We start from the raw sequence: 14,614 nt of genomic DNA, 5'->3' as shown, positions 1-14,614 counted from the left end.
GACGATAATGATGATTAATGCATATAAAGTAATCATCAATAGATTAAAATACACGAATAATGATAGGTTGTGACAAAAAGGTTTACTTACCAAAATCTGAGAAGTACCAGTGGTCTTGTTTTTTCATTATTTTTGTAAAGCCAGCTGCATTAATTCGAAAAGGAGTGGGGGAGGCCAGCAATAATAAGAAGACTACGCCACAATTTGCGTTTGTAGTACGCCTAGCTGACAGAAGAAAGGCGAGGTCATGGTATGGTCTACTTTAAGTCGAAGGTGACACAGATGCAGTTGTAGTCACAGGGCTTGGCAGTCGTCATGACATTAGAAGCCACAGATATTTTACACTATACGCTTGCTGTTCTCGTTCAAAGAGAGAGACAGCTGTTCCAGCTAGACTGTCATCAACAGGGGCCTTCGTGGGACGCCCACAGGTGTTGCAGGCATCATTCTTCACATGGCGAAAACTGATATTATAATGGCCACTGATAATAATGTTATATATTTGCTACGTCACATTGAAATTATCCGGACTGGCAACCATCCAGTCAAGGTATTCTACTTACAGTGCGATTCCGAACACTTACAGTTCAGGATGAGTTTACGGTCGTGATGGCTGGAAAAAACTAGCAGATGTTAAGTGTTGTTGAACGACCTGTTATTTCCAGAGCTGAGGCTCGTGAACCTCGCTTCCTTTATTGTTGTTCCTCCCTCTGACTACTTTTCTATAGCAACTTACGTATTCATAGCGGGTGTTGCATGAACGGCGAGGAAAGCAGCATTGCAAGTTGCTGTTTCCCTGCCCTTGAAGGCACCAGAGTGGCTCAATGGACGCTGCTTGCTTCTCCTGCCTTAGATCGCTCCCTATTGACGGCTTCCTTGCGAATATTTCTTTAAGAGGCATTCTCTGTGCAAGTTGCAGTTCCCCTTTAACCACTATTCTTTGAAGATCACATTAATCGCCTCCCCCCCTGCCCCAACCCCCACACAACCCGTCATTGGAAAAACACTCGTTCTGGCAGTATACATTCTTGGCTGGAACATTTTCCTTGGCACCAGTCTTCGTAAAAGATCTTTGGTAGGGCAAGCCAAGTTTGCTTGTTTGATTATTTATTTATCTACTTATTATTTTTACATTTGCAACAAATTTTGGGTTTATTACCACCTTTTCCCCCCCTTTATCTGCTGTACCGGGTGTTCAACAGAAGGTTTCACAGGATGGGAAACCGTGCTGGCGGTAGTACTAGTACTAGCACTGGTAGAGCGGCACGCTTGTCCACACATATGGGCCTTCTAGTCGCACAAAGGAAAGGATTATTCAATTCTGTATCACTATCACTGTTATGAGGATGCACCCAGTCGTCATCTGTTGCGTCACTGTCACTACAGTCGTAATAATCTTTCTGTTAATACTAATAGCAAAAGCCTTCCCTTTAGGCCTACAATTACTAACCAACTTTTCCCATCTCTTAATATCACTGTTTTCCTCTATATGCTCTTCTGTTATGACACAGCCTTGCTCAGTAACAACACCGGTAACAAGGTCTTTACCAGAGAAGGTTCATAATGATCACTATCATCATCATCATCCGAAAACGAAACATCGTCCAACATCTCTATCTTCAGTGTGACAGCTATTTTCCTCTTCATCCTTTTCTCACACTATCCGGGGATGGCTCGGCCACATCGAACACGTCCATAGAATCTATGTTGTCTTAACTCTTTATAATACTGACAATAATGGCGATTTGTTTATTTAAGGAGCAATCACAACGTGTGTTCACAGAATACTAAATTCTCCCGGTGCTGATTGGCTCTCACGTAACAATAACAAAAGCGCTGATTGGCTGGCCCATCGCTGGTAGTAGTTGTAGTGATGTGAATTCTTTGTAATGGCTCTACCTTGTCTTGCCCGCCGTATGGCGTAAAAACATTATTCTCGAATACATCAATTCCTCATAATGCCTCCGGATGCATAGTTAGCAGTGAACTCACTCAGGGACGTGCAGAGGGGGGGTGCTAGGGGTGCCCAAGCACCTGCCTTTGCTACTGTATTAAAAGTGCCTTTGAGAAGGATGTATATAGGCCCAACGCCTATGCCGCCTATCTGTGTCAATAATAATAATAATAATAATAATAATTTTTTTTTTTTTTTTTTTTTTTCCTATCACAGTCCTCCAATTCGACTGGGTGGTATTTATAGTGTGGGGTTCCGGGTTGCATCCTGCCTCCTTAGGAGTCCATCACTTTTCTTACTATGTGTGCCGTTTCTAGGATCACATCTTCTGCATGAGTCCTGGAGCTACTTCAGCCTCTAGTTTTTCTAGATTCCTTTTCAGGGATCTTGGGATCGTGCTAGTGTCCTATGATTATGGGTATAATTTCTACTGGCATATCCCATATCCTTCTTAGTTCTTTTTCAGATCTTGATACTTATCCATTTTTTTTCCCCTCTCTTTCTCTTCAAAACTCTGGTGTCCCATGGTATTGCGACAATCAATGAGTGATACTTTCTTCTTGCTTTGTCAATCAACGTCACGTTTGTCTGTTTGCACGTATCACCCTATCCGTTCTGAATACCCATAGTCCCCCAGACGAATACTTCTTTGCCCCTGATTCGTTTTCTATCACTCCCTCTGGTTGGGGTGCTCGTACCAACTTATTATTACTGCCAAGGTAGCTGATTTTTTCTTGCACAGGCTCCAGTGGAGGGCTTTTGCCACTGAATCATGCCTCTTTTTGTACTGGTTCTGTGCAGTGCCGGGTCATTCGCTTGCTATGGTTTATGGTTTCATTTTTCGTATTGCACTTCCTACATATGGAGAGATGTTATTTCCGTCTATCGTTCTTTGAATATATCTGGTTCTTAGGGCCTGATCTTGTGCCGCTGTTATCATTCCTTCAGTTTCCTTCTTGAGCTCTCCCCTCTGTAACCATTGCCATGTGTCATCGCTGGCTAGTTCTTTAGTCTGTCTCATGTATTGTCCGTGCATTGGTTTGTTGTGCTAGTCCTCTGTTCTGTTTGTCATTCTCCTGTCTCTTTATATTTCTGGGTCTTCGTCTACTTTGATTAGTCCTTCTTCCCATGCACTCTTTAGCCACTCGTCTTCACTGTTTTTTGTTTTCAGATATTGCCCCAGTGCTCTGTTCTCGATGTTGACGCAGTCCTCTATACTTAGTAGTCCTCTCCCTCCTTCCTTTCGTGTTATGTATAGTCTGTCCAGTATTTGCTCTTGGGTGTAGTGCTTTGTGTATTGTCATATGTTTCCTGTTTTCTGATCTATGCTGCGGAGTTCTGCCTTCGTCCATTCCACTATATTATTACTATAGTATAATAGTATTTTATTATTATTATTATTATTATTATTATTATTATTATTATTATTATTATTATTATTATAATAATAATAATAATAATAATAATAATAATAATAATAATAATAATAATAATAATAATAATAATAATAATAATAATAATAAACAGGAGCTTGTAGAAATGGGTATTATATCTTGGCAACACTGGGTCACCCAAGATCAGCTGACTATATGTCTCACTGTCTGGTAACACTGAGGCCAAGGCAAGCTCAGCTGAGCTAGACTGACAACAGGCCAGGTAAGCTTTCCTAGTTATTTTAACTGGTATTGCCTCTGCATTAAGGCTTTGACTCCTTTTTTAGTTATAAAAAGTGTAATAACAAAAAGAGGGAGAAAGACAGTGGACCAAGTGAGCCGAGTAAATTAATAGATATGGAGAGGAAAATCAGGAAGGGCGGCCACAGTAATGTGGACTGGAAACACCGAACGGTACAGGTACCAGTATGATTCATTGTAGGTGGCCATTAACCTACTGAATGAGACACATACAGCTTGTGTTTCATTTCATTTGTTGCATAATGTGTCCAATTAAGTTCTTGAGCTGCACTTGATATTTGGTTTTCGATGTTTCTTGAATTATTAATGGCTAGTTTAAATACATTTGAAAGAATATTAAGCCGGTATATATTTAGCCTCATTCATTTCTATAGTTTTGCCCTTTTTTTTTTTACTTGAGCACCTGCCCTGAAAAAGTTCTCTGCACGTCCCTGATTACTCACTTCATTAAAAGCAATTTTCTAATGGTGGCAGCGAACAGCCTTGTCCTTTATGCCACATTTCTCTTGAATATTAAAGAAGGGAAGGATTCCTGTACTAACTTGAATTTCTTTAAGGAGCGACGTAGAGCATATTTCTCGAGTGATGGATTCATATGTTCACTTGCAGCAATGATCAAATTATTTGTGTGAATGAATCAAAGGAAATGCACGTAATAAGATATAATTTGTTGGGCTATTTTCATTGCTTATCTTATTACAATTATTTTACCACTACTTTATTTTTCAATACAAGGATATTTCCTTCTAAAGAACATTCTTCTTACAAATTAAGGATCTGTATGGTAATGCTAAGAATAGCATCATTTCTATGAGCTATAAACCCTTTTAGTGAATGATCTAATCGTACATAGGCCTAAAGTTAATGATTAATTAACCTTGTCACGTCTTTGCTGAGTGACTAAAGTTCCTAGCCCCAACCGGGCGGGTTTCTTTTCTTTAAACATTTTCCGAAACTTGAAGCAAAAGTCCAAGAGCACAAAATACTTATTTTTTAAAACCATTGACCGCCAAACAGCCTTGTCATGCATCTGGCATCCTTAACATTTCCCACTGCGGTCAGGTCAAGGCACCCGCCCAAAGTCACGTCAGAAAACGTCTCATTTTTTAAAATTTTACTAAGATTAATTCAAGCGAATAATTCGTGAAGTTCTACTTCATTTAGCAGAATTCCTTTCTGTGGTTCCGTTGGGCATGCAGTTTGGAGAAAAGTTTTAAAATATTTTTCAAGGTAAGGCTGTATTTCTAAAATTGTAGTCATTTTAAAATGGAAAATATCTGGGACATTATTCGTAAAAATGGCAACGTTAAATCTCTCATGTCTCGATGCTCAGAATTTTTCTAACCACCAGACCTTAGACATAGTTAAACGTTCCCGATTATTTTTGGACAGTTGCCAAACTTCTGATAAATCTTAAATTCAGTCATTTCTTTAATCACCTAGATTGTCTGCTGTGTCTTGGAAGTCTTACTGTGGTGTGTGATAATTTCAGTGAACATATTCTAAAAAAAGTTTATCACAATTACCTAATTGATTCTTGTTACTTTTCTTTCTTTGCTTTTAAGCTTTTAGTAATGTTGAAATTTTGTCAGATTTTATTTTTATTTTTATTGTATATATCTATGACTATTTTCTAATCAGACATTACAACCCCTGCAATTATTATTATTATTATTATTATTATTATTATTATTATTATTATTATTTTCAATAAAACTTTCCAATGACTGACTTCTCATTACAGCTTGGTGGAGATCGTGGCTGTGGTGGAGATTGTGACGTCTCAAGATCATCTGAGAATAGTCGACACTTCTTCATCTCGGTGAAAATACGTGACAGCCATTGTGAATGAGACAACACGTTCAAGATACTATAATGGCTTAGATTAAAGTGACTCTCTCTCGAAGGACTTCATATCCATTCATGGCGAATGGACCAACACGGTCCACAGTTTCGTGCAAACAGAGTGTCGTGGCTTGCAAGTCCCTGATGAGCATCGCTGACACGTCCAGACTCGATTCGTACTCCTTGAACTCAGCAACTGTGCACAATTCCCACCACTGTCAGGAAGAAGAGAAGGTTTCTTGACAGAGCACGACGAAAACTGTTACTATGTGTATATTCGTTGGTGAAATGTTAAAAACTCCGTGATTTTTAAGTTTTATTTTTGTTAATTTTAACTTGGTGTGTTTGTTCAGGGCGTTTTCTTTTTTTTCTCGAGTAATCTCATTTGTGCGTCGAAGTGAATCGAAACAATGACTGTCACATACACACACGAGGTCGCTGAATGCAGGGGCTTAGGGAACTTCTGGAGGCTGCTTTTCAGGTGAGCTTTGATCATTTGTGTCACTGTGTAAGTTTAATTCACATGCCCTCCGATTTTTTTTATCAATGTTTATGACAAGATGCATTCTTATGGAAGAAACCAGATGGCCACGAGCTTATAAATAGATATATATATATATATATATATATATATATATATATATATATATATATATATATATATGACTGGTAAAAGTGGTTCTGTAACAACAGAATTCCATCTAATAAAAGGAGAGCCATAAAAACACCAAAAATGTAGAGAGAAAAAGTACTATATTTCAGAGACTGCTGTCTCTCTCTTCAGGTATATGAATGAGAAAAAGTTTACAGAAAAGGTGGTATTTATACCAAGAGATTCGTCCACAAGTAAGCCAATTTAGGTCACCCCCGCTGATAATCTTCCTTTAATCTTCTTAAGCGTTGGTTGAATGAACACTGCGTCGACGATGTCCGATGTCCAATTCCCTTTTGAGACTTGCATTACCTGCTTCTCTTTTATTAAGGCCGATTCCATCATTTGACTCTTGTACCGGCAGTTGCTGCTATAAATTACACGTGACATATTCCAGTTTATTCTATGGTTATGTTCATTTATATGGTTGAAAATAGCCGAGTTCTGTTGTCCATATCTAACTGACCGTTTGTGTTGTATTAATCTCTGGGGAAGTGATTTACCTGTAAATCCGATGTAAGATTGGTCACAGTCCTGGCATGGGATCTCATATACCCCCAGAGTCTTTGGGCGATGTCTTTTGTTGGACGTTAATCAGGGATTTGGCTAGGTATTTGGGTAGGTAAATGCAAAAGGGTTGGATTTCCCAAGGGTGTGAGTTACTCTCTTAATCGTCTCCAGGTGGGGAATTTTTATTTTATTGTTGGGAGTGTCTCTGGTCTGTCTTTAGGGGGTCGGTAGAAAATTACGTTTGCTTTTTGAATTGCTTTCTCATTATATGGTCAGGATACTTTAAAGATGAAAGTTGCTTGCGAATTAGTTCAAATTCTTTTTCCAGGAAATCTGGGGAACAAATTCGTAAGGCTCTTAAGAATAGGTTGCTAGCTAGACCTATCTTGATAGTATTGTCATGATAGCTAAAGTATTGAATATATGAAAGTGAGAACGTTGGTTTTCTGTATATGGTAAATTTTGTATTCTGTCGTGTCTCTGATTATTAAAACATCAAGAAAAGGAATTTTGTTGTCTGTTTCCCATTCAACTTTAAATTTGATGCTGGGCACTAATGCGTTTAATTTTGAGAGGATGAATTCATTAAAATTACCCCACTTATTATACCAAATGTTAGTATGTCATCCACGTATCTCATCCACAGCATGTTTTTGGGTTTTATTGCATTTATTACTGTAGTTTCAAAGTATTCCATGTACAGATTGGCTAAAATAGGACTTAAAGGACTACCCATACTACACCGAATTTTGCTTGTAGAATGATCCCGAATGAAAATACGTTATTAGATGCACATAATTCAACTAACTTTATTATTTTGTCAAGTGCCAAAGGGAAATGATCTGAATAGGGGGATAATTTTTCCCTTAAAAACTGAAGAACGTCCTGTACTGGTACTTTTGTGAATAGGGAGTCTACGTCAAGGGGCTTAAAAGTTTTATGTTGTGAAGTGGTATATGTGCTTCTCTGAATTTGTGACAAAAGTCTTCCGAATGTTTGATGTGACTGGGAGAAAAGTGCCTAAAAAAGGAGAAAGGAGGCCAGCTAACCATTTAGAAATTTTGTAATTGAAAGCTCCGGCGCATGAAACGATGGGTCTGAATGGAAGATTGTCTTTGTGAGTTTTGGGAAGACCATAAAAGTAGGGTAATTTAGGATTAATTACTTTAAATTTCTCTAATAGTTCAATACTCTTTTTGTCTTGGCCAATTAATCTTACTTTCCGAAAAATTTCTGTGGGAACGTTCTGGAGGGATTTTTCGTCAGTTTTTCGTAAGTATTTGTGTCGCTAAGGAGCTGGTTGATTTTGTCGAGGTAGAAGTCTTTGTCCATTATTACAATTTTGCCGTCTTTGTCGGATCTACTTATTATAACATCTAACTTTTTTTAGCGAGTGGATGGCTATCACGAATCTGCGGGGAACAGGTATTTCTTATGAAGGTCAGTTAAAGCATTTAGTACACTCCTTTTAAAAACATCTCTTCGGCTGTAGTTTTTGTCAGATATGAATTTATCAAAAAAGCCACTATGAAGTCTAGGTTGTTTTTGCGGTCTGCATAAGGGACAAGGAAAGCCTAAATTTAAAACTAAATGTTGATTTACAGTAAGGGGGGTGTTGGATAAGTTTAAAACTTTGTCTTGTTGTTCAGATTATTCCATGCGCTATTATCTATTAGGTTATTTTAACTTGCGTAAAAGTCTGTTGGAATGAGTCACGCTATTATAGGCAGCAATGTCGAACAGAATGAAATCAGATACCTGTATACGTGGTCCGTAGTGAGGAGGCGAAGATTAGATTGAGTTCCATATATCATCTGTGGATGAGATACGTGGATGACATACTAACATTTTGGGATAATAAGTGGGGTAATTTAATGAATTCCTCTCAAAATTAAACGCATTAGCGCCCAGCATCAAATTTAAAGTTGAATGGGAACGACAACAAAATTCCTTTTCTTGATGTTTTAATAATCAGAGACACGACAGAATACAAATTTACCATATAGAAAACCAACGTTCTCACTTTCATATATTCCAATACTTTAGCTATCATGACAATACTATCAAGATAGGTCTAGCTAGCAACCTATTCTTAAGAGCCTTACGAATTGTTCCCCAGAGTTTCCTGGAAAAAGAATAAAAATGAACTAATTCGCAAGCAACTTTCATCTTTAAAGTATCCTGACCATATAATTGAGAAAGCAATTCAAAAGCAAACGTAATTTTCTACCGACCCCCTAAAGACAAGACCAGAGACACTCCCAACAATAAAATAAAAATTCCCCACCTGGAGAGACGATTAAGAGAGTAACTCACACCCTTGGGAAATCCACCCTTTTGCATTTACCTACCCAAATACCTTAGCCAAATCCCTGATTAACGTCCAACAAAAGACATCGCCCAAAGACTCTGGGGTATATGAGATCCCATGCCAGGACTGTGACCAATCTTACATCGGATTTACAGGTAAATCACTTCCCCAGAGAGTTAATACAACACAAACGGTCAGTTAGATATGGACAACAGAAACTCGGCGGTATTTTCAACCATATAAATGAACATAACCATAGAATAAACTGGAATATGTCACGTGTAATTTATAGCAGCAACTGCCGGTACAAGAGTCAAATGATGGAATCGGCCTTAATAAAGAGAAGCAGGTAATGAACATCTCAAAAGGGAATTGGACATCGGACATCGTCGACGCAGTGTTCATTCAACCAACGCTTAAGAAGATTAAAGGAAGATATCAGCGGATGACCTAAATTGGCTTACTTGTGGACGAATCTCTTGGTATAAATACCACCTTTTTTCTGTAAACTTTTCTTTTTTCATTCATATAACCCGAAGAGAGAGACAGCAGTCTCTTGAAAATATAGTTACTTTTCTTTTCTCTAACATTTTGGTTGTTTTATGGGCCTCCTTTTATTTTAGGGCCTATATATATAATTTTATTAGATTATATATATTATATATAATATATATATATATAATATATATTTTATATATATAACTAGATATATATATTATATGACTGGTAAAAATGTTCTGTTACAAAGGAATTCCATCTAATAAAAAAGAGCCATAAAAACGCCAAAATATAGAAAGAAAATTTTATATTTCAGAGACTGTGGTCTCTCCTTCATCTACCTGAAGAGAGAGACAGCAAGTCTCTGAAATATAAAATTTTCTTTCTTTACTATTTTGGCGTTTTTATGGCACGCGTTTTTATTATAGTATATTATATATATCAATATTATATCTATATATAATATATAATATATAGAATATATATCTATCTATCTATCTATCTATCTATCTATCATCTATTCTACTCTATATATATAATATATATTAAATTATATATTATATATATATATTATATATTATAGATATATATATATTAATGAATGTATGTATGTATGTATGTGTGCGTGTTTGTGTGAAGTAAAGAATTACGGTGGACAAAAAAGTAATTGAGGAAGAGGCAGCATGATAATTGTAATTCTAAGTAAGCCAATAGTATTTTATCAGGTCCAAATAAACCTTACGTCGAAGTACATACACTTATCAGAACTGTCTATTTACAATTTTGGTTACATTCCTTGCTTTTGCGTAGACTAAGTTACACACCAAACAAAGAGAAACACGCAAAAAGCTTTATCAGCATCCCCATCTTATTATAAAAAAAATAAAATAAAACCTAAGTTATATCCATGACTTACACGAAAGAACATTCATCCATTATCCCTTAGTGTGCGGCATTTTGCTTTGTTTGGCCTTTGTTAGAGGATAAGGAGCCTCTTGTGATCTGAAGACGAAGGATTAGGAGTCACCAAAAGAAAAATAGTCGAGAATGTGTTCCTATTGTTGTGGAGTCTTTGCAATTTGCATACTTTAGGAATGATGCAGACTGCAGGCTTTCAGTCTGATTGGGCTCTTTCGTATGAATTTTCTGAGAAAATTTTATTTGTTTTAAATTAGAACCAATTAGCGTTTGTCTACTATTAAAGTAAATGATATTTGTGGCCTAATATTTGTGGAAATAAGAAAATTACAATGTGTATGACATGACAGAATTCATGTATTTATTTATACCTAGCATCACGTTTTATATATTTCGTGATCAAGTTATTCATATTTTATTTATATATATATATATATATATATATTATATATATATATATATATATAGTGTGTGTGTGTATTCGAGGTACTTTTATGCGGGCTTAATCAACTTTTCAATAATCCTTCGGAGCAAAGGAAGGGTACAGAATGGAATATAATTTTACAATCAGCATCAGTGTAACCCTTTTGGAATAGACAAAAATCTGCATAAATGCTGCTTAAAAGAACAAAATGTGTTAAGCTTAGTAGAAAGGAATGACTGGCTATATTAACAAATATTTTTTCCCGCAGATGGAGGGGCAGTATATACAAGCTGGTGTGGCCAGATCTGTTAGTTTATTCCATGTGCTACTACACGTGTTCCATTATTTATCGCGTGGTGCTGAATGAAGAGCAGAAGAAGTAAGTAACCCTCTTTAGTTATTGACCAGAATTCTGACTATGAAAAAGTATGATCATTTCATTCATTCTGTGAAAATATTCTGAAATGATATTATTAAATGTATTTAGATACAGCTTAATTGAATTATCTTTAACAAAAATATAGACCCATTGGTGTTCTCAAATAAATCTTAAAATATTTTTGTTCAAGCAGGCTCAAAATATCAGTCTCACAATTAGTTTAAAACTCTGAAGTTCTGGTGATTCACATGTTCTTGTTAACAAAGATTTCAGGATTATTTTTAGACATCAAACGTAGCTTTCAAAGCATTTCACAATTCTTTAAGGTTGCCGAGTGACAAGTTTTAAATGCCATATAAAAGTTCTATCAGTTTGGAAAATTTATAAGGTTTCCATTTTTTGGGTCTTAAGTAAATAAAAAAAATATACCCCATAAAGTTTTCTTTGACCGACGTTTTCTAAAGAATCGATTAAAAAATAATATTGACTTAACTTCAAAGTTACGTTAATGTTTATCTTGACTCCTGAAAGGGAAGATGAACGCTTCAGAAATAATAATTTTTTACAAAGTCAAAAATTTCAATACGTTGATCATCCTTTCCACAACTGTGCTTTGGGAATCACTGACTATGAAATATTTTTAAAAAAGGTTTGTTAAAAAAGAAACAGCTGTTTGTATGCAGTGAAATCTACGCTGTATGGTTTTATGGAATCATTCTCATTCTTAGATACTCCTGCCCTTAATGTAACAATTCAATCACAAACGAATCGTTACTGAAAGCTAAAAGTAGCATTTCTATATGATGAGAATATGGTAGCTCTTAACCTCACCATAGTATAGTGCGACTTCTCCTTTTACACAACACTAACTTTGCACAAAAACCGATGCTGCTTTCAGAATGTCGTGAGAAAAACACTCAAGCATTAATCCTAAATACCCCTTAAGCGTGGGGGTGGTTAGTGCCGTCAGTGCCCCTCGTGCGGTGCACTGTAAGGCATTACTTGAGGTCTTTTGAAGCGTACCTTCGACCCCTAGCTACAACCATTTTCGCTTCTTTCTTCCAACTTACTTTCCACCCTCTACTAACAATTGATTCATAGTGCAACAGCGAGGTTTTATTCCTGTTACACCTTTCAAACCTTTTGCTGTCAATTTCCGTTCCAGTGCTTGGCTTTTGGGCTAAATTCTATATTGAATTCAGTTCCATTAATCGTAAATATAAGTTGTTTGTTTCCCGGATCATCAGAGACATTACCATTTCACTCGACCGCAGGATCTTCGAGATGATCACCCTCTACTGCAACCACTACAGCGACCTCATCCCTGTGTCGTTCGTTCTCGGCTTCTACGTCAGCATCGTCATCCAGAGGTGGTGGGCCCAGTACGAGACGCTGCCCTGGCCCGACTCGTTGTCGCTGTTCATCTCCACCTCGATCCAAGGGCAGGTAAGGGTTGGTTTTCTGTGGTTGTTGCTCGGTTATAAATGGCGGTTATTATTGTTATTATTATTACGAGCGTTGGAACCCGGCGCTGTTGTCTCCCCTACCCTCCCGATCCACTACGTACCCCATCCCTACCTGATGTGGATAAACAGGTTTGTACGAGGAGGGTGGATGCCTCCCATACCCTCCCGATCCACTACCTACCCCGCCCTACCCAAGGCGAACAAACGGGTTTGCAGGAGGAGGGTGGACGTCTTCCCTAACCTCCCAATCCACTACCTACCTCTGCCCTACCCAGGGCGGAAAAACCAGTTTGGAGGAGGAGGGTGGATGCCTCCCATACCCTTCTGATCCACCACCTACCCTGCCCTACCCATGGCGGACAAACAGGTTTGCAGGAGGAGGGTGGATGCCTCCCATACCTTCTGATCCACTACCAATCCCGTCCCACCCGGGCCGGACAAACAGGTTTGCAGGAGGAGGGTGGATATCTCCCATACCCTTCTGATCCATCACCAACCCCACCCCCACCTGGGCCGGACAAACAGGTTTGCAAAAGGAAGGGGCTGTGTCATGTCTCCCCTATCCACACCGCCCCACCCAGGGCGGATAAACTGGTTTGCATGGGGTGGGTGGATGTGTCATGTCTCCCCTACCTTCCCAATCCCCTTCCGACAAACAAGATCAATTCTGATTTGACTACTGTTGAGAAGTTCACAGTTGCGTGATTTAGCTTTTGTTTGCTAAAAATTCACAATTATATTAATTATGTGAGCCATATAAATTTTATTATTTGTAAATGATAAAAATAAAGACTTTCGAACTCAGTGTTCAGGCTTAAAATTTAATGTAAAAAATCCGCTCAGGTGTTCGAAATTCTTTGTTGTTATGTTTTACAAATAATACAGTCCTCCTGAAGCTCCTTGTGCCTGGTTCTCGCTGGGCGGCAGGGTCATGTAGCCTGAAGAATGTATATTTTGGAAGTAGACCCTCTTTTAAACAAATTCTGTTGAATAAAATGGCAGAATTCAGCGAATTAATCTTATATATTATTTTTTCTATTTTTCTTATTACTCGCTTTTCTGGCTCAGCGATACTTCGCAATAATTGTCCAATATTCATATTGGGGATAATGCTGAAAGTGGTATTAAATTCAGAACAGGCTTTATTAATCGAAGACTGGTATTATCAGTATACTGGTATATGGGAAGGCGTTCCTCTGGTTCAGATCGAGCAGGTCAATGTCAGGCCAGGGTCGTCTCTGATGAATACCAGAGACGACCCCGGAACCTCTCTTATGGAATCATAACAACACCGACGACGACCCCTGCTCGATCTGAACCAGAGGAACGCCTTCCCATATACCAGTATTCTGATAACACCAGTATACTGATAATACCAATCTTCGATTAATAAAGCCTATTCTGAATTTAATACCACTTTCAGCATTATCCCCAATATGAATATTGGACAATTATTGCGAAGTATCGCTGAGCCAGAAAAGCGAGTAATAAGAAAAATAGAAAAGATAATATATATGATTAATTCGCTGAATTCTGCCATTTTATTCAACAGAATTTGTTTAAAAGAGGGTCTACTTCCAAAATATACATTCTTCAGGCTACGTGACCCTGCCGCTGCCGCCCAGCGAGAACCAGGTACAAGGAGCTTCAGGAGGACCCTTCCGCAGAATTGTCTGACAATTGTCTGCCAAAGAACAAGAGAAGGCCACCCTCGTCGAGGAGAAGGACAGCCTATATTATTATTATTATTATTATTATTATTATTATTATTAACTAATCAATGAACTTATGAAGTTGCTGACGGCTATAGATCAATAACTTATATCAGTAAATTTATTTTGCTGTAAAGCATAACTTCTTTGGAAATGACATCATAACAATTCATCATCAGAACACTGAAGTACGTATACGGATACTGTGCTGTATATAACATCTCTAATCCTTTTAACCATAAGCTCATAGT

General features: G+C 37.6%; 1 protein-coding gene across 2 annotated transcripts in view; it reads left to right on the top strand.

The window, feature by feature from the left end:
* LOC135195027 (bestrophin-4-like) overlaps positions 1-14,614 on the top strand; it is an 83,065-nt gene that overhangs the window by 54,983 nt on the left and 13,468 nt on the right. For both annotated transcript variants that reach the window (XM_064221335.1, XM_064221336.1), the window contains exons 2-4: positions 5,393-5,974; positions 11,075-11,185; positions 12,460-12,631. In XM_064221335.1, coding sequence (XP_064077405.1) covers positions 5,904-5,974; positions 11,075-11,185; positions 12,460-12,631 — 354 coding nt within the window. In that variant the 5' untranslated portion in view covers positions 5,393-5,903. The remainder of the gene's footprint in view (positions 1-5,392; positions 5,975-11,074; positions 11,186-12,459; positions 12,632-14,614) is intronic.

This window comes from Macrobrachium nipponense, chromosome 15 (genome assembly GCF_015104395.2).
Source record: "Macrobrachium nipponense isolate FS-2020 chromosome 15, ASM1510439v2, whole genome shotgun sequence".
NCBI classification, from domain to species: Eukaryota; Metazoa; Arthropoda; class Malacostraca; order Decapoda; family Palaemonidae; genus Macrobrachium; species Macrobrachium nipponense.
This window is presented reverse-complemented; position numbering and strand designations above follow the sequence as displayed.